Source organism: Protomyctophum parallelum (genome assembly GCF_964188405.1).
Source record: "Protomyctophum parallelum genome assembly, chromosome: 4".
In the NCBI taxonomy this organism is placed as follows: Eukaryota; Metazoa; Chordata; class Actinopteri; order Myctophiformes; family Myctophidae; genus Protomyctophum; species Protomyctophum parallelum.
In genome coordinates, this window is record NC_139700.1 from 27,984,216 (window position 1) to 28,005,838 (window position 21,623).

Below are 21,623 nucleotides of genomic sequence, written 5' to 3' on the forward strand. Positions count from 1 at the left end.
TGGCATCTACATTTCAAAACGAGGATACAATATGAAAAAGGGGTTTGCTAAACAAAAGAAAAAAAGGCCCTGGATGACATCTACACAAGAATGCTACAAATGTAATTTGATGTCACATGGGCGGACCACATCAGAGAGAATGTAATTTGATGTCACATGGGCGGACCACATCAGAGAGAATGTAATTTGATGTCACATGGGCGGACCACATCAGAAACGTGGACCTGATGTTAGACAGGAGGGTGTGAAGGGCAGCGATCCAGGAGTCCTGAGTTTTAGTGTTGGCTAGTCTGCATTCGCATTATCTTAGCATTTTGTTTATACCTCCTCCATCACCATGTGGATGGGCACATGGCAATATAACGTGTGCCATAAAGTTATGGAAAATATCAATAGAGTATATAGGTTTCAATGCTCGGGTTCAGGGGGGCATGCATTCGCCTACAGTATAATGATCATGATATGATGGTGAGTCCTCTGACATGGTGAACATGCTGCTTTTCAGACAGACATTCCTACCCAGCAGTGCCTGGCAGCCTCTGGGGCTGTCTACACTCCTCCAGGGCTCTAGAACGGCCATCCTAACATAAAACAGGTCTACAAAGGAGAACATATGTAACATTCTGTTACATATGGCGGACAAGCACGGTTCGTTTGGTGGCGGACACAAGTGCATTCCGATTATATGCCGCTATAATTGCTATAGTGTGTTTGTTCAATAACAGGTGGTCTACTACTCTACCCGTCTCTCCAGCTATTAGTCAAAAGAAGATGCATTTTCAGGTCAGCATACAATCAGGTCAGAGAACAGGATATATAATAAACAATTGAAATTTGAAGTGACAAAATTCTGGACCAGCTCAGTTCCCCTGTTAATGAACAGACACTACATATTCTGATATAAGCTCTATATTCTGATTGAAATCATCGCTGTTGAGACTATAAATATCACTTGCAGCACCGTCAACAATACAATTATTATATTATTATTATTTTAATTTATTAAGGCCATAATGTTTCTGCTGCATGAAATGGAGGCTGAAGCTCTAATGTTGGTCATTAGTTATTTTGTTGGATAAAACAAAGAGGATTTACCTTCTTTATTTTCCTCTTGAACAACAGACATGGGAGATTTGGCAACCGAGCTCTTCTCCGCTTCATGCCGTGTCTTCTGGGGACTTTCAGAGCGGGACTGAAAATTAAAAAGATCACGTAAACTCACGTGTAAACTGTAAAGAACAACAACGTGAATAACAATGTGTGTGATCTTGGCCCAGGCCGTAGCGTAACGGTCTGGGCACCGGACTGGTGATCCAGTCGCGGTGTGCCGCGGGTTCGACTCCCGGACCCGACACGGCCTTTACCGCATGTCATCCCCCCATCTCTCTCCCGTTTCCTGTCAGCCTACTTTCTATCCCTTAAAAAATCAATAAAGGCGTAAGCCGCAAAAAAATATCTTAAAAAAAAAAAAAAAACAATGTGTGTGATCTTATAAAGACATGTCATAAATAAATGCCACTGTGCCTCAGAGTCCCATGAGTCCTCCTCTTCCTCTCCCTTCTCAAGACCCAACTCTGACAGGAAATCTGTGGACGACACGTTATGGAGGACTGATTAAAATGTTGGTCAAAGACATATCTGTGGAGCATTTGGCAGTTTGCCAATTATTAGTTAATTAATAATACTAACAGGTCGTTTCGAGGAAGCAATCTGATTGGTTGCTTCAAACGAGCATGATGATCAAATCAAAACACAGAAATCAGCTGCTCTGTTCTCCCAGAGTGCAGCTGACTGGGTTGCTAGGCTAGCGAGTTTCTTGGGATTTGTGGTCGTAGTGGCTACATGTGTCATTAACAATTTCTTTTTTGTGTGCAAATATCTTAGTTTTAAGGGTAACCGTTGTGTAATTGCAATATTACATGTGAGTAAAACACACCCTCTCGTGAAATATTGCTTATTACATAATTAATAGAGTGGTCAATACACTGATATTTTCTGTGGACCTTTATTTCATAGTTTATCATAGTTCTCTAGTTTTTGCATTTAAAAATGGCCCATTATGGGGTAAGCCACATAATTGTATTTCATGATTCACTCCTTAGTCCTTACCCCTTTGCTTGTCTTTGCAGATTTCATTCTCTGGCCCTGGTGTGCTGGTAACGGGCGAGTCTCCATCCTCTTCAAAATGCTCCTTGTCCACTTCATTGTCTCCTTCTTCCTCATCTCTGTAGTTACCTTCCTCATCCTCCTCCTCCTCCTCCTCCTCCTCCTCCTCCTCGTCATCTTCTGTGGAATCTTCTTTCTGTACAATGAAAAGATGCATTTCATCCACAATGAAGTGGTATACCAAATGCTGTTGCCACTTACAGACATGTACAAACACACAGTGCCATTTACCACGACTGTTGACTTTACAGAGGCCAAATACCTACAATGCTACATCTGCAGGAGCCACCTACTTACACTACATATCTATACACTAGCTGCCACCTACACAACTTGGTTTACCTGTTTCTCTGCCTCTTTGGTGTTTCTGAACTCTGTCCTTCCCTTGTCCCTGTCCTCTAGCTCAACAGGTGAATCCACGTGAACTTGGTCTATGTCGGTGTGGGGTAACTCCTCATCAGAGGATCCATCACAGTGGGCCTGCTTCACAGCCTCTGTATCGACCATGTCGTCTTTACTGCTTAATGAAACAAAGGCAGTTAATCTAGGCTCGTCCTCATGCGCAGACTCATGCCCTTCATCCTCGTCACTCAGGCATCCATCGGGGGTGTTGTCGGAATCCTCTCCTGCGTCGGGCACTTTGACCAAGCCACTGACGAAATCGTACCGCAGCTTTTGGTCCTGGCTGTCAGAATCCTCTGTCCTTTCCTTATCACTTGCGAGCCCCTTTTCATTCTGCATGTCATCCTCTGACAAATCTTCATCCCCACAGATAACGGACACTGGAACATGGTCATCCTCTCCTTCCTTATCATAGTTTTCAGGTTCAGAGATATCAGAGTCAGCTTCCTTTTGCTCTTTTTTCTGGTGTAACAGAGAAACACCAGTAGTATGTCCATGTTCTGAACTTTCTGCCTGGTGGCGAGACGTTTCATTTTGCGCAGGCTCTTTGTCGTCGTCGTCGTCGTCATCATCCCAACTGTTGTCATCTTCTTTCTCTTCTTCTGATTTTCCTTCCTTACTTGCAGGTTTATCAATTGATCCATTACTTCCTACCTTACCGTTGGCGTTTTGACCCTCAGCTTCTTGTGACAGTGCTGGGGAGACATCTTTGTCATCTTCCCAAGAGTCATCGGAAAGTTGCTGTTCTTCGGACAGCTTTTGATCTTCTGCTGAAACCATCAACATATCACCTTTGATAGTGAAGGCCCCATCTTTTGGGTTGCTGTCACTTGAAGAAGAATCCCACTGCGTTTCGGATTCAACCACCTTCTGTTTTGTTGGGGATCCATAACTAGACTGAAGGAGCCGCGGTGAGGAGGAAGACATCGGTGTATCGAGTTTTGGATCTGGTTCTGGCGATATGCATTTTGAATGGGGAGTGACTGTTGGGCCTGGCAGCTCCTCTGATCCTTGACCATCCTGTTCAAACGTGTCCTCGTTTCTGTCACTCTTTTCTGTTGTTGAGACGCGGTTGTCATCGTCACTTTCGTCTAATGATGAGCCCCATGATGATCTGCGTTTCCCTGCTTTAGAAATATTGTCATTTAATCCCTCGTCGTCGTCTTTAGGTGTTAAAGAACCGTCCTCTCTCTCTCCCCCGGCTATCATGCGGCTTCTCCTGGCGAGTACTGTGGAGCGACCAGAAGCAACCTTTTGATCAACTTCAACGTCATCATCACTGTCATTCCATATCGTATCACCATGGTCTGGTTCATCACTCCCGGAATCAATGCCACGATCATCACCTTCTGGAAGATCGCCATCGCCTTCTTTATCAAAATCTCCTTCGTGAACCTTTCCAAGGCTGTCATCCTCATCGGAAAACTTGGCTTCTACCCTGATGGCTGACACAATGAAGCCATCCTCTAGGTCTAGTGTCATCGGCAAACCTATACTTGAGGTTCCTGCTGTGGTGACGGTTTTGTTAGTCGTGCCCTCTGCGCTCATTGCGTTCTTCTGTGCCTCTACGTCCTCAGCCGTACCCACGAGAGCAGCACCAGCTGCTGTGCAGTCAGACATGTCAGTAGGTTCATCTGTGCCGCCACCACTAACCTCGATGGTTCCAGCACAGGGGGGCTCTTGTATATGCCTTCCAGTGTTCTTCTCTGGGACAGAGACAGCAACATTGTCACCCTCCTCTTCCTCACCGTCTTGCTCTTCATCTTCCTCATCCTCGTCTTCAACATCTTCGTCGTCGTCGTCATCATCTTCGTCATCTTCATCATCCTCTTCATCATCATCATCATCCTCCTCCTCTTCCTCATCCTCATCATCCTCCTCCTCCTCCTCATCCTCCTCCTCCTCCTCCTCCTCCTCCTCCTCAGAGTTTTCTGCTTCTGGGCTCCCCTCAGGCGAGTCTGATCTCGTTCTGCTAGTTGAAGGCTGCTGTGAGGTGGCATTGTTACCTTCTGGCTCAGTTCCACCGGAGGCATTGAGGTGCAGGAATAGAAGGAGAGGGAGAAAACACGGAACATGTCACAGACCTTATAAACTGACGTTTTATTAACATGATTATTTTACCTTTCTGGAGCTCTGGAGAAGGGTGTGCGTCATCCGGGGAGGTTCAATGGAAAAGGGAGCAGAAGGGGGAGCTAATGGGTTGTGAGGAGCTTGGCTATCTGGTAAAGCCTTAGGGAAGGACGGGGTTCTCTGGAGGACTCTGTGCTGGCTCTCGGGCGCAGACGCGACACCGCTTGAGGATCTGTCGGGTTGTGTGGAAGCTACAGGAAAGGTAGGGCAAGAGGTTACTACGACCAAAACAACAGTGGTGGACTAAGTTGGATTTTTTAAGTATATGACTTTCACTCTGCAACACTTCAAAATAGAAATTATTTACTTTTGACTCCACTACATTTCCAAGGGATTCTTGGGACCCGAACTTATACTAAAATGAACCAATTAACCCAGTTAGTATTTTTGAATTGTTAAAAATGTTAATACAGCGACGCATTGATAAAGAAAAGGTACTGTAATTTGTACTTTTGAATACTTAAGTATACTTTGTCCACCACTGTCAGACAACCTCAATCTATTAAGGGGGGGAGGGAAGGGGGGGACTATTACCAGCATTTTCTCCCTTCTTGGAAGCAATCAGTTTCTTCAAGTTCACTTTCTGTGGTTTCTGAAAAGACAAGGAAGGGAGAATGTGACAAAATAATGTGTGCATCTGAATCAATCCTTTCAGTAACAAATAAATGTGAACAATCACCTCTGGTGTTAAATCTAATTCGTCATCGTCTCCTGATGATGGCCAATCATCCACGGCACTTTTTGAAGCCCTGAACAGGGAAGAAGGATTTGAGAAGGAACAACTAACTGAGTGTACGTACCGCCAAGAGAAATGTATAGGCCTACTCACCGACTTGCCGACTCAGATTGTGAATTGTCCTCAGTATCTGCAACACAGTACAACGTGTAGTCAAATATTGTGCTTAACGATATTAGCACGGGAAATAAAATATGCTTAAAACTCTATTCTCTAAAACTAATTATTTCAGTGGGGCGATAGCGCCTCCTATGCCCAGCTTTCCGGGTTTGTGTAAACACAAACATTGGCTTGTGATTGGATGATCACCCCATAGCAACGATTTGATTGGCTGAGCAAAGTACATATTGAAGATAAAAGTGAGGGCAGAAAAGTGAAGACGCCAAAAGTGAATGGCCGGAATGACTATTGTGATGTATGATGATAAGAGCGCCCCTCACGTCCCACAAGTGTGATTTTTTTATACAAATTTCCTCAAAAGGGCACAATTTGTGAAAATGTTTTAGTTTGACATTTTAATGTCTACTCAGGCGTTTCTGAGCTCCCCAGACAGTTAAGTTGCTTCAGTGTTTAGATATTTGGTATTTTTCAGACACGCCCCCTTCCTATAAAAATCCATTGTAACTTCAAACTCCATTTTAACCATGTTAGACTCATTTAAAACACCCATCCTTGGTTCTGGTGAATGATATTGTCCTTCTAGTTAGTTTGTCCTTCTAATGCGTGAGGGGACCGTTAGGCCCTCCTATATTCAGCTATGTAGATTTTTGTCCTAACAAACATTAAATTCCCATTGACAATGAATGGAGAATTTACGTCATATGTAGACGAGCAAATTGGCTATTTCTGTGCTACACAAAGAAAACAATGAAGCAGTAGATGATAAGAGCACCCCTCACTTCACACGGGTGTGATTTTTCAATAACTTTTTTTAATTCGTTTGTAATTTTGGGGGGAAATGAAAACAATTAAATACAATACATATTGTCATTAAATTAATGAAAAACAAGTTATAGAAAAAACATGGGACCCCCCACATATTAGTGGAGTTTGAAATTACAATGGGTTCGTATAGGAAGGGGGCGGGCAGCTAAATATCAAATACCGGTACCTAAAAATACTGAATCAAGCTTAAAACTGGGATGCTCACAAGATACTGAGTAGACAACCCCAAATATGTTTGGGGTCGTTTTAAAGACCCCAAAAAATAATCGGAATATTTTACTCTCGTTTGATATCAATGAAAATGCGTGTGTACACACGTCCTATGAATCCGTCGGTTGGATTAGTTATGACGTTCCCACACGTACGGTCTGAATGTGTTAAAAGTTAATAATAAAATCTTAAAATCGAAGGAGTTATAGATGACGTCACACCATGGGAGCCATCGGAGGCTAGCGATGGATGCTAAAAAGCAGCTAACGAACGGAAAATAAAATACTATTAATTCTGGATTAATTGTCATTAGAGAAACCAGAGATTTCTCATTTTGGCAAAGGAGGATTTTAAGAAATAATCCCGAGACAAAATAAATAACATAATCAAAGTCAGTGATGAACAGGCATCCGATACCAAGTCTGACACAACCACATAGCAATTCTTCAATGCCAATGGAATGCAACCATTGATTCCTTTGAATAACTACAAAAGCAGTTCCTGCAGAAACTGCGTGAGCTCGCTGAAAACCCGCAATGTATATGATGTACAATAGAAAATTCCATGATCCAGTGATGATGGATGGTGACTTATTCACTGCCGCCCCAGGGGGTGCCAGCCCTCTATATGCCCAGCTGTGTGTGTCTGTGTGTACCATGGAAATTATTTGCTGTGCACTGAATGAGATGTGTGATTATGTATGATGGTAAGAGTGCCCCTCACGATTTCTCTTTTTTTACTTTTCACCCATGCCCAAAATAGCGATCGGGTATTGATCGATTGCTTCATAGATCGATAGTTTTTTTAATAATCAAGTAATACTAGGCTTTTTTCTTTTTTTAAACGCCCTCTGCTGTTTGCATCACAATTTTACTTAATCGATTTACGATAAATCGTTACATGCGATGGAGATCAGTTTGATTAGCTGTAGTTTTCCTATACCGTCTTTGTCAGTGGCTGGTCCTCCCAGAGAGAAGGCTGCTTCACTTCCACGCAGAGGACTTCTGCTGGGAAGCTGATGAGACAGGGACAGCATGATGTTCTGCTTGGTGCCATGCTCAATGATGAGGAGTGAACACCTGAGACAGAGACACAACATTGAACACTAAAATAACTGTCTGAGACTCTGAGCGTCCCCCCAGCAGCACAGCATTGTTCAAACTTTCCTCTGCCAAACAAAAAAAAAGACCATGATTGACCGGGTCTGGCACTATATCAATTTGAAAAAGCCCAATCGATAATCAACCCTTCTGGTGGGGTTGTCCAAATACCTGGTTGAGGACTGCCATGGTAATATTTGGAATTTAAACCTCTCTGAATATAAAAATTGTATTGATTTGGCGTCTTATGGGGGACGGCAGGGAGTGTGGGTGCCTGGGTGGTACAACCACGTACGACCACACCACTGCTCAGGCTCAGAGATTGGGGTTAGGGATGACCATGTTTGGGGGCATCAAGTTCCCCATCTGATGATGTTTGTACTCAGGAATGGAAGTTATGGCACTCTTTGCCTAATTGCATATCAAACTGGGGGTCCTTTAAATGAAGAAATCACTACCTCCAGCTGAAGTCGGTACTCAGGACGTGAGTGGTGGTTATGTTGTACGATTTTATTCTAGCACACGAGGAGTCAACCCAGTCCTGTGTAGATGTGACGTCTTTGGCCTAGGTCCCTGCTGTGGCTTAGATGTGCCCTTCTCCGGGAGGCTGTAGACTGTGATAGAGATACCAGTGTGTTGGAAAACGTCCTTCAATACCTCACTGACGTTATCCCATTTCAGTTTATCAAGGCCACAACCGATCCGCGGCATCGATACATCGGTTACGCCGTTCTCCATGCAGTGCGACCTCATGTCCAATAGGCTCTGTCGGAGGCTTTCGTAGGTGGGTTTGTCATGGGCCCGTTCCTTTGTGATCAGATAGTAGATGAACCGCCCACCTCTCTTCAGCACGGCACACTGTCCCGGGACCTTGCCCTGTGCCTTCAGCTCGTCCACGCCGCCAAACTTGTTCTTGAAGGGCAACGCAATGCCTTTCCCCATGCGGCAGTCTTCGCTGATGCAGTGGGCCAAAGACTCGTCCTCGGGACAGGAGAAAAGATCCCCACTCACAAGATTCGGGCTCCAGCCGGCAGACTTGGTTGGTGTACTTGACATGACGGCTTTTGGTGGCGACGAATCGTAGAGTAGAGCAATTTGAAGTTTGAAGACTGTCTGCAAAACGAACCCAATCAATGTAACTGGCACCTACAACACTGAAGTGGTTGTGATGATACCAGCGGAATAGGGGTTACTAATACTGACATAGAGCTCCATATTTGGGCGTGACTGACATCACAGTGATGATGCAATAGTCGACCCACACACAGAGCAAATAGCAGTGACCTCCGGATGCCAAGGAAGCTTCCACCAGCGTGTAACTATCAGAGCAGAGACTGAAAGGCCAACCTGTAGTCCTAACAGTCCTTAGTCCATTTCATATTGTGACACTTTTAGTCTTGCGTTGCCAGACTCAAGACTAAAAGACTCTTGCAATTTTCAAATGCTTCCGTCATACAGTCTGGAGCAACGGAAGCTCTATCATGAGTAAGTGATAAAGTGGAAGTGGAGACTCCTCCCGAAATGTCAGCTTCCTTACTCATAATTCTGGAGGTGTAGTTCCAGACTATCTCAGCATTCAGAGATTGTGGAATAGTTGCTGGCTACGCAAGACTATGACACTTTAAACTAAATTGTTTGGGGCCAGAGCTAAAACGTGAGACTTGTGAGTGTGTGGAGTGCGCAAGTTAGAAGCCGGATTGATGCAATTTTTTTTAAAAGAGCTTACGCATGGTGCTGATTCCTCACTGCATGGCTGTCAGCGGTGCAGCCACTGGCGTCCTGCAGTGTAATGTCGGCGCCAAACTGCAGGAGCAGTCGCACCATGCACGTATGTCCGTTTCCAGCAGCCAGCATCAATGGTGTCCTTTAGGCAGAGTGACAATGACAGTGGTATTACACAGTGTCAGTAGTTGATTTCGTTGACTAAAACTAAGACGAAAAATGTTCGTCGACTACTTTATTTCACTGACGAAAATTAAATCGAAACTAAATGAAAACTAAGCTATGATGACTAAAGCTAAGACTAAATATATTGACAATTTCGTCAACAGCTAAAAACTAGACTAAAATGCTAGGAAGGGTACTAGTGGACAAGAGATCCGAAGTCATTTTACACTTGGTTGCATGCTGAAAATAGCAGATCTACAAGCTCACAACATGTTGCGCTGCGACGCGTTGTGAGCTTGTAGATCTGCTATTTTCAGCAAGTGTAAAATCAGTCATTACGACGGCATCAAGGCCTGCCAAAATACATTTTAGTCGAACAAAATCAACCGTAGATTTTGTCCTGACAAAAACCACACTGGTCAGTACCCAGCCATTTCGGCAGAAGATATCAATTGAGGATTAATTGTGGTACAAATAATTGTGATTGATGATTGAATTGATTGAATTTGGTTTTGAACATATAAATACATTTCTGTTGCACGGGGCAGATATGAAAAATGTATCTTTACAAGATATATACAAAGAAATGACTGGTGCAATTGAACAAACCAATAATGTACCATGGCCAAAACGGGCCATATTTAATTATTTTATATTTTCAAATGCGGCAAAAAAAAAAGAAAAATTGATTTACGGTGCTTTAAAATCGTCTAGTTACACTATTTGTCCAGATTACTTGCAGATCTGCTATTGATACTTCTGTGTGACGCTGTAGTAAGTGTAGGTGGGGCAAAAAAAATCACAAAAAGTTAAAATATAGATAGGATGCTTCTGCCCAACAGAAACGTAATGCATGTTGACCAGCAAGTGACCTTTGATCCTGGTCCTTAACGTTGATGTCGGCACCATCCTTGAGGAGAAACTCGGCCATCTCCACGTGACTCTTACGAATTGCCGTGGTCAGGGGGCTGACACCCTCCTGGAAGCAAATCACAGGGATTAAAGCTAAAACAAATCTCACAACAAAAATGTCCCAATCCGTGATTTGTGAAACAATGTGAAAGGAGGACCCTCATCAAATCAGCGCTGTATGTATGCTTTTATGAAATATCAGAGACAATTAACAGGTAGGGTAAGCGATTTTGTTTGGTAAAATAACTGTTAAATAGCTCTATATTCTGATGCCACTCATTGTTAGAGTGTTTGTTCGGTAACATAGGTCTACATGTCTCTCCAGCTCTTTATTAAATAAAATAATGTATTTTCAGGTGGGAATACCAATTCTATCCAGGATAGAGAAATCAGACAAGATACAGATTAAACCAGTGAAGTTGGAATTGGAAATGATGATACAAAAGAAATTAAGCTGATAAATGGATACTCTCTCCTGACATTTTACCACCTACCTGAAATGTATTTTCTGTTTAATAAAGAGCTGGAGGTAAAGATATGGAGAGAATCCTGTTACTGAAAAAACAGTCTAGAACAATGATGATTAAAAGAAAATAACCAAAAAATATATACTAGCTTTAGGGTATGGAAGATGCTTCTGAACATTCTATTGCTAGTTTTACCAATTCAAACATGAAGTCTGAAAAAAACATTGGAAAACGTTTAATATATTTTAAAACCGCTTTAACAACACAAATCTTGTACTGGGATGAGGGGGGGGGGGTGGTACTTTCAGATGTGGGTCTGCGGCCAAAATCATATTAAAAACAATTGAGAACCATTGGGGTCTGAGGCCTAGAACAACGTGCTGTGCCAGTCAGTTGGCCCCACATGCAGACAGGGGGAGTCACCTTGTTCTGGGCGTCAACGGCAGCCCTGTGCTCCAGCAGCAGTGCAGCAGAGGAGATGGAAGGGATGGCTGCAGCCATGTGCAGGGCTGTGTCCCCATTGGTGTCCGCCAGGTTGGGATCTGCATGGTTCTCCAGCAGGATGCTGACACAGCGTTCATGCTGGCACTGCACCGCCTGCCGTGGTGGACACGGAGTACACACTTAATTACCACTTCATCACTTTTCAACCCATCTTCACATAATTGGTCCTCACTAATGATCATGATAAAATACCACCATTTATTTTTTCTTTCTGAACTGCCCAAAGCCCTCCTATGAGACACTACATTTTTTATTTATTTTTTGCTACTTTATCATGATCATTAGTGAGGACCAATTATATGAAGATACGTTGAAAAGTGGTCCTTTAATTACCACTTGAGGCACAGCATTCATATTCTGGGGGAAGAACATTAGCTCAAACTGTCGTTTTCAATCCTTTTCATATTAAGGTCCATTATTTATTCAGCATTTGAGCCACAGACCACCATTTGATGACATGATTTAACCTCTCGGACTTAGGCTAAACTTAAGAATATTTAGTTGTCGTTGGATAAGATATTGTATACAGTCCCATGCTGCTTTGATGTGGTGGTACCATTAGGAGAGCTAACAAGCAAACATTGATCAAAATAACAATTCTTCTACCTTCTCTAAGTAAGTAAGTAATGCAGATTTTTAACAATAGTTTTTACTCTTGAGAGCGTAAAATGAAACACAAATGGACCAGTAAAGGTTAATTTGGTTTCATTTTACACTCTCGAGAAAGAGAAAAATATCTAATAAGGGTCCACATGGTTACCAACTTTCCATCATTTAGCTGGAACCTCGTCAAGGACAACTGGTGGTCCCCGGACCACTGGTTGAGAACCACAGAGTTAAAACATAGCAGATCTACAAGCTCATAGCACGCCGCAACACGACCAAAACAATTGTGGTACTTAGTTTTTTTTCTTGTTTACTTTGAAGTTCTATGTTCTGGGTTTCACGATCTCAGGGTTAGTAGTACTACTTCCTGAGCAAGGCCCAAATGTGGTTCTGAAAACATTATCTGAAACCGAGCCATAGCAAACAAATGCATGACATCCCGTGAAATACATTAGATGGCACATCAAGGCTGGCTCACATAGTTCTTAAAGTGGAAAAGATCCATGGCAATTACCTTCATCAAGGCGGATCTGTTTTGACTGTCACATAGGTTAAGCTTGGCTTTGCCCTCAACCAGGAAGTGAACCACCTCCACATGGCCATTGGCACAGGCAATATGAAGAGCTGTCCTGTAACAGAGAAAAGGGTGGTGATGTTTTACATGCAAACCTTCACACACTGAGCCGAGGTATCTCTGTTCAAAACAAGGAACTGATTAAAAAGTGTACAAGTGATATTTTTGGTTAAAAGAACACATGTTTTGTTAAAAGGGTAACGCTCTTTATTAATACTGTGTAGCAATTATAGATTCCATTGCTACAGAGACAAACTAGAAAAAGTGCCTCTCGGGGGACTGGTCTAAAACCAGGATAATAGCTTTTGTGATGCTTGGGCCAAATGTGTAGGAGTATTACAAACATGTTTTGTTGTTTTTTTGCAATAATCTGTTGTCTGGTGGGGCAACGGTGGCTCAGGGGTAGAGTGGCTGGATAGCAACCGCAAGGTTGCCTGTTCGAACCTGGGCTCCCCAGAGTTGGTGTCGAAGTGTCCTTGAGCAAGACACTGAACCCCTAATTGCTCCTGATGTGCTGGTTGGTGCCTTGCATGGTTTCCGCAGCCATGAATGTGTGTGTGAATGGGTGAATGTAATGCACAAATAAAGCACCTTGGAAAGGCACTATATAAATGCACCATTTACCATTTCTCGTGATTGTATAACAGGGCATAACAGTGTATTCATAACGTGTAGTAGTGCGCATACAAAGTTGTACACAGATCGGTGCAGTTAGGTATAAACATTTAAGTTGCATTTCTTCCTCTGCCTAGTGGGATTGTGTGTGCATAATTTCACAGAAATCACACGCCGTGTTCAAGATTTGAGACATTTTGTTCAAAATGGAACAATCCCGCAAACTTTGAAAGGCAATCTTAGCCAATCTGGATGGTATATGGGAAAGCGGACAGGTGCGTGTTGATTACATGACTATGGAGATAGTGTATACCAATTTGCGTGATGTAAGGATAAAATATGTACAAGTAATATACAGAAATGTGTTTTTCCTAAATTGGCCTCATGGTGGCGCTATAGGTTCGTCGTTGGCATCCAGGGAGTGTGTGTGCAGTTTGGCATCGACCGGGCCAACGGTGCCGGAGATTAGCTGTACGCAGACAGACGGACGGACAAACAGACAGAGTGCAAAACATACTCTCCCCATCCCTCCCATGCCTTCGGCTGGTGGAGACAATGTAATCATTGCTACAGAGACCAATGATAGTCTCTCCAGCTCTTTAGCTCTTTAGTAAAAATGGATTTACAGATGGGACACCTACAGTATTTCAGGAGAGATAACTCCATAAACATCATTAATCAGGTTGTGTTCCAGTTCTAATTTCGTCTGCTAAAATAGGTTTTACTCTTAGATGTAACAATAAAGCAAAACCTTGAACCTGAAAATGTATTTTCTGTTTGGCTGGAGAGACAGGAAGACCCCTGTTATTAAACAGGGGTCTGTACATTTATGGTTTGTTTAAATATGTTACAAACCATAGAATACAGTACACATTGTAAAACATGATTTGTACAAACTATGGATTTAGAAAACTGATTGGATAATCTATAAAAAGCCAAAATTTCCCTGGAAATAATTATATTTCTATTGTTTCTAACAGGTATTAATGTGCACTGGGATACATTTTATTTATGTCATTACTGTAGGTCTTAGAAATATTGTTGCTTAGGGTTGTCTCAAACACTTATAAAGAGCACCTGACAATGTCTTTCTGTGCCAATTTGAATTTGTTCATTTTTACATTTAATTAATAGCAGGTGCCTCGCTATCGATTCTCATTAGCGAGAAATCATTTGTGTAAATGAGCTTAGGCACTCCACTTAAAACTCCCAATTCAATTACTACCGGTCAGAGGTAACTAGATCCAACTTTGAAACATAAGAAGAAACAAAATAATGTCATGTAGGCTTTTAAGTGTCAAGTTCATTTGACCCAGTGTCTAAACTCCAACAAGTCTGATAAGATAACATTTATCACACATGCTATTCTGGTTATTTTGGTTCAAGCATACCTGTACTTATTTTAGCTGGGAAAATGGATGAGCAGAGGGAGAATCAATAGGGATCATTAATGTAAATTAAACCATGGCAGGTTGATTTAGAGTAGACCCTCACGCAAAGCTTGTAGATTTCTGAAAGATTTTGACAAATTCAAATAAAAAAGATAATAATAATAATAATAATAATAATAATAATAATAAATTTACTTTTGGTACTTTAGGTATATTGTTAAGCCATGCAGTGACTAGACCTTTCACCAAACTTCTCCCCCTACATCTCCGCCACCCAATGTTAGAAAAGGATTAAAGGAACCCTTGTTTGAATAAATAGATGAATAAACACGAACAGTGTGGTACTATACGAGTTGCTTTGTGATATGGTTTGTTGAACACGAACCCGACCCCAAGACTCCATTTGGAAGTCACTGACCGTAACCATGACAAATACACACCTGCTATCAAAAATATAAACACTTCAACTGCATGTGTAGCCTGCCGGTGCCAATTTCAGCTTGGGGGAAATTAATGAGAAAAGTCCCCTCCAACCGCTCTGGTAGACTAGGTGGAATCACCGTGGCAGGTCCCCCAGCAGCAGCTTTTCACCAGTGTTATTATTACTTAGTATTAGTATTAACTATTAATTAGTATTAATCTTAATAAATCTTGTTATTAATGCTGCAAATTATCTTCTGTACAAAGGCTAGATTACATTGACTCCAATGATATGTGGCCATGACTTGTCGAACCAGATGCCAGTTTAGCAAAGGTTGGTAAGCTGGCATTGGACTACGGCTTAGCGAAAGATAATTTTGTACTCCTACTCAAGTAACAATTTGAATGAAACAGTGTATTTGCTTGAAACAGTGTATTTCTTTCTATATTGTTGTATTTACTTAAAGCTTTACTATGTAGTGTTTTGTTTTGTGATTACAATGTTATTTTGTCAAATCTGTATGGTAGTGTAGGCCTATATGTTAATGTTAATACAATATAACTTGTATAATTGGGATGGTTGTATTCTGTCTCCCTGCTCTTCTATTGGGACATTTTGATCCTGTCAGCTGTTGACAAGTGGTAGGTCTGCCTGAAGGGCAAGATTGCATGTCTCCCCTGAGAAGAAAGGCAGGCATGCTCTAGTAGTAGCTCAGTGGTTCAAATTTCAGCACCGGAAGAAGACCTGGGTTCAAATCTAGAGTAGAACAGGAAAGTCACATAGTGGAGCTTAGCTTTAAGTGAAAAACAGCGGCATACTTCTTCCACCACTCGGATGGGAGTCCCGCTGCTCACCTGTTCTCCTTGTCTGGCTGGTTGACATCATTCTTCTTGACAAGCTGCTTGATCTTGGACACATCACCCACTGAGGCAGCTTTGTGAACCTTGCCCAGGTCCTTCTCTTTCAGCTCATAGCCATGTGCAGACTGCACACTCCCACTGTCTGGTGGCGTTGAGGGGGAAGGGTTAGAATAGTTAACTAAAACTGGCCAAATATAGCAAAACGTAGACTTGACAAAACTCAACCGAAATAAAAAATATAGCTAAAAAACAAAATAAAAAACTATAACTAATTGAAATGTGTTGTTTGCAAAACTAACACATATTTATTTTAGTCCTTAGTCCTAAGATGTCCTTTGTTTCAGTATTTCATACATAAGACTAGCATTGAAATCTTCCAATATTGTTCTTCAAAAACAGCGGATCTACAAGCTGAAGCTCACAAAATGTTGTGGGCTTGAATTCAAAACTAAAAATTCAAAGATGAAAACAGAATAAAAAACAAACTAATGAAACATGCAAAACTATAATAACCTTGGTTGAGTGAGGAGGAAGAAGAGGAGAACTTGTTCTTCCTGGTGAAGCTGAAGATCTTTTTCATGGTCTACGGCTATACGGCTGACAGCTACACAGCCACATCGCCTTGCTTCGCCCCGGTCACCACCTTCCACTGGGGTGGAGGATCACCACAGGCATCTCTCTATAGTCTCTCCCATCTCTAAAAATAAAGGCGTGCAAAGCTGATTAGCCACTCGATATAACACCCGGCGTTTTGAGAGCATGCTGCTTTGACATCAAATGGGATATATTATCGGTGCTGTGATATGTTTTTTCGTTAAAATGAGTGTTCAATAGTTCTATATTCTGATGCTATAGTGTTTGTTCAGGAACAGGGAATCTCTCCAGTTCTTTAGTGAACAGAAAAATCTATTTTCAGGTTGGGATACCACTTTCATCAAATCAGGAGAGAGAGAACTTATACATGTTACAGGGGGGGGGGGGTGAACTTGGAGTGATAACTGATACAAAGGAATAAGCAGACAAGATCAAAACTGGAGCACTATACAATTGAATGGGTACTGAATGGATAATTGGATAAAATAATTTAAAATAAATCTGTTTACTAAACTAAAGAGCTGGAGAGACAGGCAGAGCAGACCCCTGTTACTGAGCAATAATTGCTATGACATATAATTTATCTATAACAATATATATATAATATATTTAAATAAATCACACTTGTGTGAAGTGAGCAGTGCCTTTCATCACAATGATGTCAACTGTGCTCAAATGGACAGACAGACAGACATACACACAAAGCTGTGCATAGGAGCGGCTGCACCGCTCAAAAACTCTTTGTTTTAGCCACAACATATCACTTTACACTACTTTTGAAATTCACCCACATCGCTAGTATAGTCCCATCTGTCAGCACCAGAGCCACTATAGACTACAAAGAAAAATTCAACTGTGGTATTTCATATGATGTTTAGTGCAGAGAAAAAAGAGCCAACCAAGTACAGAGCCAAAGGTCAAGACTAACAGCTATGTACAAGTATTGAGGGGTTAATTAATAATACCCCTCAATACTACATTAATAACAAAGATCATGTGAAAACAAACATTAACATAAGTAAACGTTAATTTAGTTACACAAAAACAGATGATAGTGCTGTCATCAAGTCTATGAAGCCATCTATGAAAAAGTTGAATATGCAAACACAATTTTAGGCTACAAAATGGGCTGTGGGGGTGTCTGCTTCATCTTTCACTCTGGCTATAGCTTGTCCTGCTAATGACAACGTTACGTGTACACAGTCACACAGCGACCGACGACCGACCACGCTTAAAAAATACTACCATTTAGAGTAGAATTACAGCACACAGACAACACACCGTTTTGGATCATTGTGTGGTTACGACATTTGACCAACCTGTGCAGAGCTCAGACTGAGGGCGGACAGCTGACACATAGCCTAGACAGCGACAGACACTTACAACACAACCGGCTATAAGCTAGTCCCTGTAAAACCAACGGGTTTACCACGTTTCCATGGTAACGGACAGACTGGCACAGATGCTTCGCGTATCTTCCGGCAAGTTCCGGCCGGGGACCGTTATTTATCCATATAATTTCCGTAATTTTCCGATATTAACTCACTGACTGACAGGCTGACTTTTATGGTTTAAATAGACTTTCCATGTAAAAGTGCACGTTTGATATAGTAAACTATATACATTTTACTGATATACACTTATAGCCTAAGCTATAGGCTACACAGTTTCTGTTTTCTAAGTAAAATAAAAAATAATGTAATGTTGTCAGTCCTTAAATCGTATTAGCCTATTATTGCTGTCATTTCTATCTGGGCATAGTCATACAGAGGCTAGAGCAGACCACCCACGTCGTCACTTCACAAAACCATACAAACCGCCACATTTGAAATGAATTCGGTAACATTGTAGGCTAACACCCCTCCACGAAGAATGGTGTCGCTAGCCTAAAATATCTGATCTATAAGCTAACAGCGCGTTGCACCGCGGAGCGTTGTTATTATTTTGTAAAATGAAGGCAAACCCGGCATAATAAAACGTTTTTAATCTGACTGTTCCTGCTTGGTCAGCTTCAAGTAGCAATGGTGTGATCAGTGAGAATTTAAGGCGTTGAGTGGCAACCGATACCAGCTAGGTAAAGGTATAACTACTAAACACCGTAACAACCGTTCATGTAAGTCCACATTCTTTCAAGATAAACTCGTATATTAATCATGTTAAACTGAAGAGACGTACACAAACCTGTTGATGCCGTGTTGGTTGTTAAGCAGAGCAGCGGATACAAGAAAACATGCTGGTCAGTTGACAGTATGAACCAATCAGGATTCGTGTGGATGCAAATGTTTCGTTCGTTTAGCCAGTCAGCAGCGCAGCTTGAGGATGAGATATAGTTTGGTTTACCAGCCAAGGATTTGTATGCGTTGGCTAAACGTTACCACATGATGGCGACATCTCTCTTCTCGGTAGTCTCGGAGTCTGTAATGTGATTTACAATGGCTGCGGTTACATGTAATGAGGGCTTTTTCATTCAGAATGAAAACTTCAGAATGAATTAATTCAGAAGTAATGTTTTTTGCTGCGTGTTTACATGGGAAAGGTCATTCCGAATGAGTGTTTACATGGACAATACTTTTAAATCCCATTATTTCATTCCACATCAGGTTTGGGGCTGGGAAGGCTTCTGATTGGATAGGGGGCGGGTGGATATGTTTACGTCCATGCAGTGGTGGAAAGTACATTTACTTTAGTACTAAAGTACAATTTTGAGGTATTTCTACTTTACTTTCCAATTGTTTTACTTTTACTACACTACATTTCAGTAAAACAAAATAATAATAATAGAAAAACACTTTTATGCCGTATTACTTTATATTTGATGTATCCTGTAGCCTATGAGAGGTTTCTAATATAATTTCTTAATATAATTAATCGCAAAACAAGAGCATAATATAGCCATACCAATTACATGGAAACAAGCATGCACAGAAAGACCAGAATGAACTTCAATCCGAATGAGTGTTTACAGTCCACAATTGTTTCAATAGGATTTAAAAATGGAATAAACCGGTCAGTTACATCAGATCTAAGTTTAAATCAGATTGACCATTTTCATTCCGATTTAAGTTTTTGTAGGTGTTTACATGAGAACTTTTAATAGGATTTAACTTTTATTCTGAATGAAAAGGGGATTTAACTGTCCATGTAAACGTATAGCCAATGTTATACAAATCACAATCATTCCTATTTCCTCCAGTCCAACGTTTGCCATAGCTAAACTCTGTATTATTTAGTGGTGGAAAGTAAAAAAGTGCATTTACTAGCTTGAGTACTGTAAAGTAGCCTGGCTAAATGTTTTTGTATCAAATGTTTTTGCCCTCCGTCCATGTGTCCGTACGTCGTTACCAGCTATAATCTCCGGCACCGTTACGGTTAACGCGGTCCATCCTCCCGTTAAGCGACGCCCGGCCGTTCCGTCATGGGGCCCCGATCTCTAAAGTTAACCTGCCTGGCCGCATCATCAGCGGCGCACATCGCATCGCATGTGGTATGAATCCACCCGTGCCATGCACTGCAGAATTAGAGCAGATCTACAAGCTCACAACGCATCGAGACTGAGCTTGTAGATCGGCCGCGCCGCCGCGGTTGCACAAAGTGGAATTATACACACAATGGAAACCAAACACAAACAAGCTGAACACATGTAGTTGAGTGCACAGCCGCTTCGCTCACAAACAAAACGACTCGTCACTCGAGTGAAGTGAAAAACGTAGGCTGTGTCATTCATGTCATGTGCACAAAGCTGGTTAGCAAACTGCCCTCCCACTCTGGGCGTTTTGGTGTAGACTGTAGAGCACATCAAAGCCTTCTACAAAAACCTTGGTGTTTGTAAAGATGATTTTAAAATGGCAATGGTAACAACCGAGGAGGTACTTAAAAAACTGAGTGCCCTCCAACCCCACAAGGCCACTGGCCATGACAATATTCCCTCCAAATTTCTCAGAGACTCAGCCTTTTCCATAGCTCCAGTCATCACCCACATAGTTAACCTCTCCATCAAACAGGGACAGGTCCCCCAAGATTTTAAACTGGCCAAAGTAACCCCCTTGTACAAAAAAGGGAGTAAATTAGAACCCGGCAACTACCGCCCTATTTCTATTCTAAGCTCCATCTTGAAAGTGATGGAAAAAATAGTCTATGAACATGGGTTGAAAAGTATCTTGCCACTAATAAATTGCTGTACGAGTTCCAATCTGGCTTCAGAACATCCCACTCCACTGACACATGCCTCCTCTATTTGAGCGATCACATCAAACACGAGGTGGATGCTGGAAAATACTGCGGCATGGTCATGCTGGACCTCCAAAAGGCTTTTGACACCGTGAACCACTCCATACTGGTTAACAAGCTTAAAGCTATTGGTTTTGATAGCACATCAATGAGCTGGATGCAATCCTACCTGGAGGGGAGAGAACAGATGGTGGAGGTGAACGGAACACTGTCCCCTCCCCTCCCAGTGAGCTGTGGTGTCCCACAAGGAAGCATACTAGGGCCTTTACTGTTCCTAATTTATGTTAATGACATGACTTCAGCTTGTGACTGCAACTTGTTCCTGTTCGCAGATGACTCAGCACTGCTGGTCTCGGACAGGAAAAAGCTGCAGGTTGAAAAGACCCTCAGCTCTGAACTCGGTAGAATCTGCACCTGGCTCGCTGATAACAAACTATCCTTACACCTGGGAAAAACTGAATCCATCCTCTTCGGATCAAATAGTAAACTCAGCAAGGCAGATGGCTTCTTGGTTAGAGTGGGTGACAATATTATCACACGAAAAGATCAAATTACCTACCTAGGTTCCATCCTGGAGGCTAATCTTTCCGGTGATAAAATGGCCACCAACGTAATCAAAAAAGTCAATCAAAGAACAAGATTCCTTTACAGGATCTCCTCACTGGTCAGCAAAAACACCTTGAAGACCTTAACAGGAGCCCTCGTACAAGGTTTCTTTGACTATGCATCCACCTCTTGGTACCACAGCACCTTTAAGGCCCTTAAAACAAGGCTCCAGACCTCCCAAAACAAACTGGTCAGGCTCCTACTTGGCCTCACCCCCCGAACCCACCTCACCCCTGCCCACTTTGACAGGCTGGGGTGTAAAATGAAACC

At 42.1% G+C, this 21,623-nt stretch overlaps 2 protein-coding genes across 7 annotated transcripts in view; both read right to left on the bottom strand.

Annotated features, from left to right (window-relative positions):
* The window catches only part of ankrd26 (ankyrin repeat domain containing 26), a 53,752-nt gene extending 34,917 nt beyond the window's left edge, over positions 1 to 18,835 (bottom strand). For 4 of the 6 annotated variants that reach the window (XM_083762510.1, XM_083762511.1, XM_083762509.1 and 1 more), the window contains exons 1-15: positions 17,840 to 17,916; positions 16,440 to 16,623; positions 15,921 to 16,068; positions 12,580 to 12,694; positions 11,379 to 11,552; positions 10,449 to 10,555; positions 9,416 to 9,553; positions 7,532 to 7,668; positions 5,528 to 5,564; positions 5,378 to 5,447; positions 5,233 to 5,290; positions 4,690 to 4,889; positions 2,110 to 2,302; positions 1,525 to 1,586; positions 1,096 to 1,192 (exon numbers count right to left, since the gene is read on the bottom strand). In XM_083762510.1, the coding sequence (XP_083618636.1) occupies positions 1,096 to 1,192; positions 1,525 to 1,586; positions 2,110 to 2,302; positions 4,690 to 4,889; positions 5,233 to 5,290; positions 5,378 to 5,447; positions 5,528 to 5,564; positions 7,532 to 7,668; positions 9,416 to 9,553; positions 10,449 to 10,555; positions 11,379 to 11,552; positions 12,580 to 12,694; positions 15,921 to 16,068; positions 16,440 to 16,506 (1,603 nt within the window). In that variant the 5' untranslated portion in view covers positions 16,507 to 16,623; positions 17,840 to 17,916. Of the gene's footprint in view, positions 1 to 1,095; positions 1,193 to 1,524; positions 1,587 to 2,109; positions 2,303 to 4,689; positions 4,890 to 5,232; positions 5,291 to 5,377; positions 5,448 to 5,527; positions 5,565 to 7,531; positions 7,669 to 9,415; positions 9,554 to 10,448; positions 10,556 to 11,378; positions 11,553 to 12,579; positions 12,695 to 15,920; positions 16,069 to 16,439; positions 16,624 to 17,839; positions 17,917 to 18,695 lie in introns of those variants that run through there. The other 2 variants (XM_083762508.1, XM_083762507.1) reach the window with 2 other exon arrangements.
* LOC310857980 (ADP-ribose glycohydrolase OARD1-like) lies at positions 8,200 to 8,745 on the bottom strand (the record flags this gene model as incomplete). Its single annotated transcript, XM_083764024.1, has 1 exon — positions 8,200 to 8,745. One exon carries the CDS (start codon positions 8,743 to 8,745, stop codon positions 8,200 to 8,202), a length of 546 nt encoding a protein of 181 aa, XP_083620150.1.
* Positions 18,836 to 21,623: the final 2,788 nt, after the last annotated feature.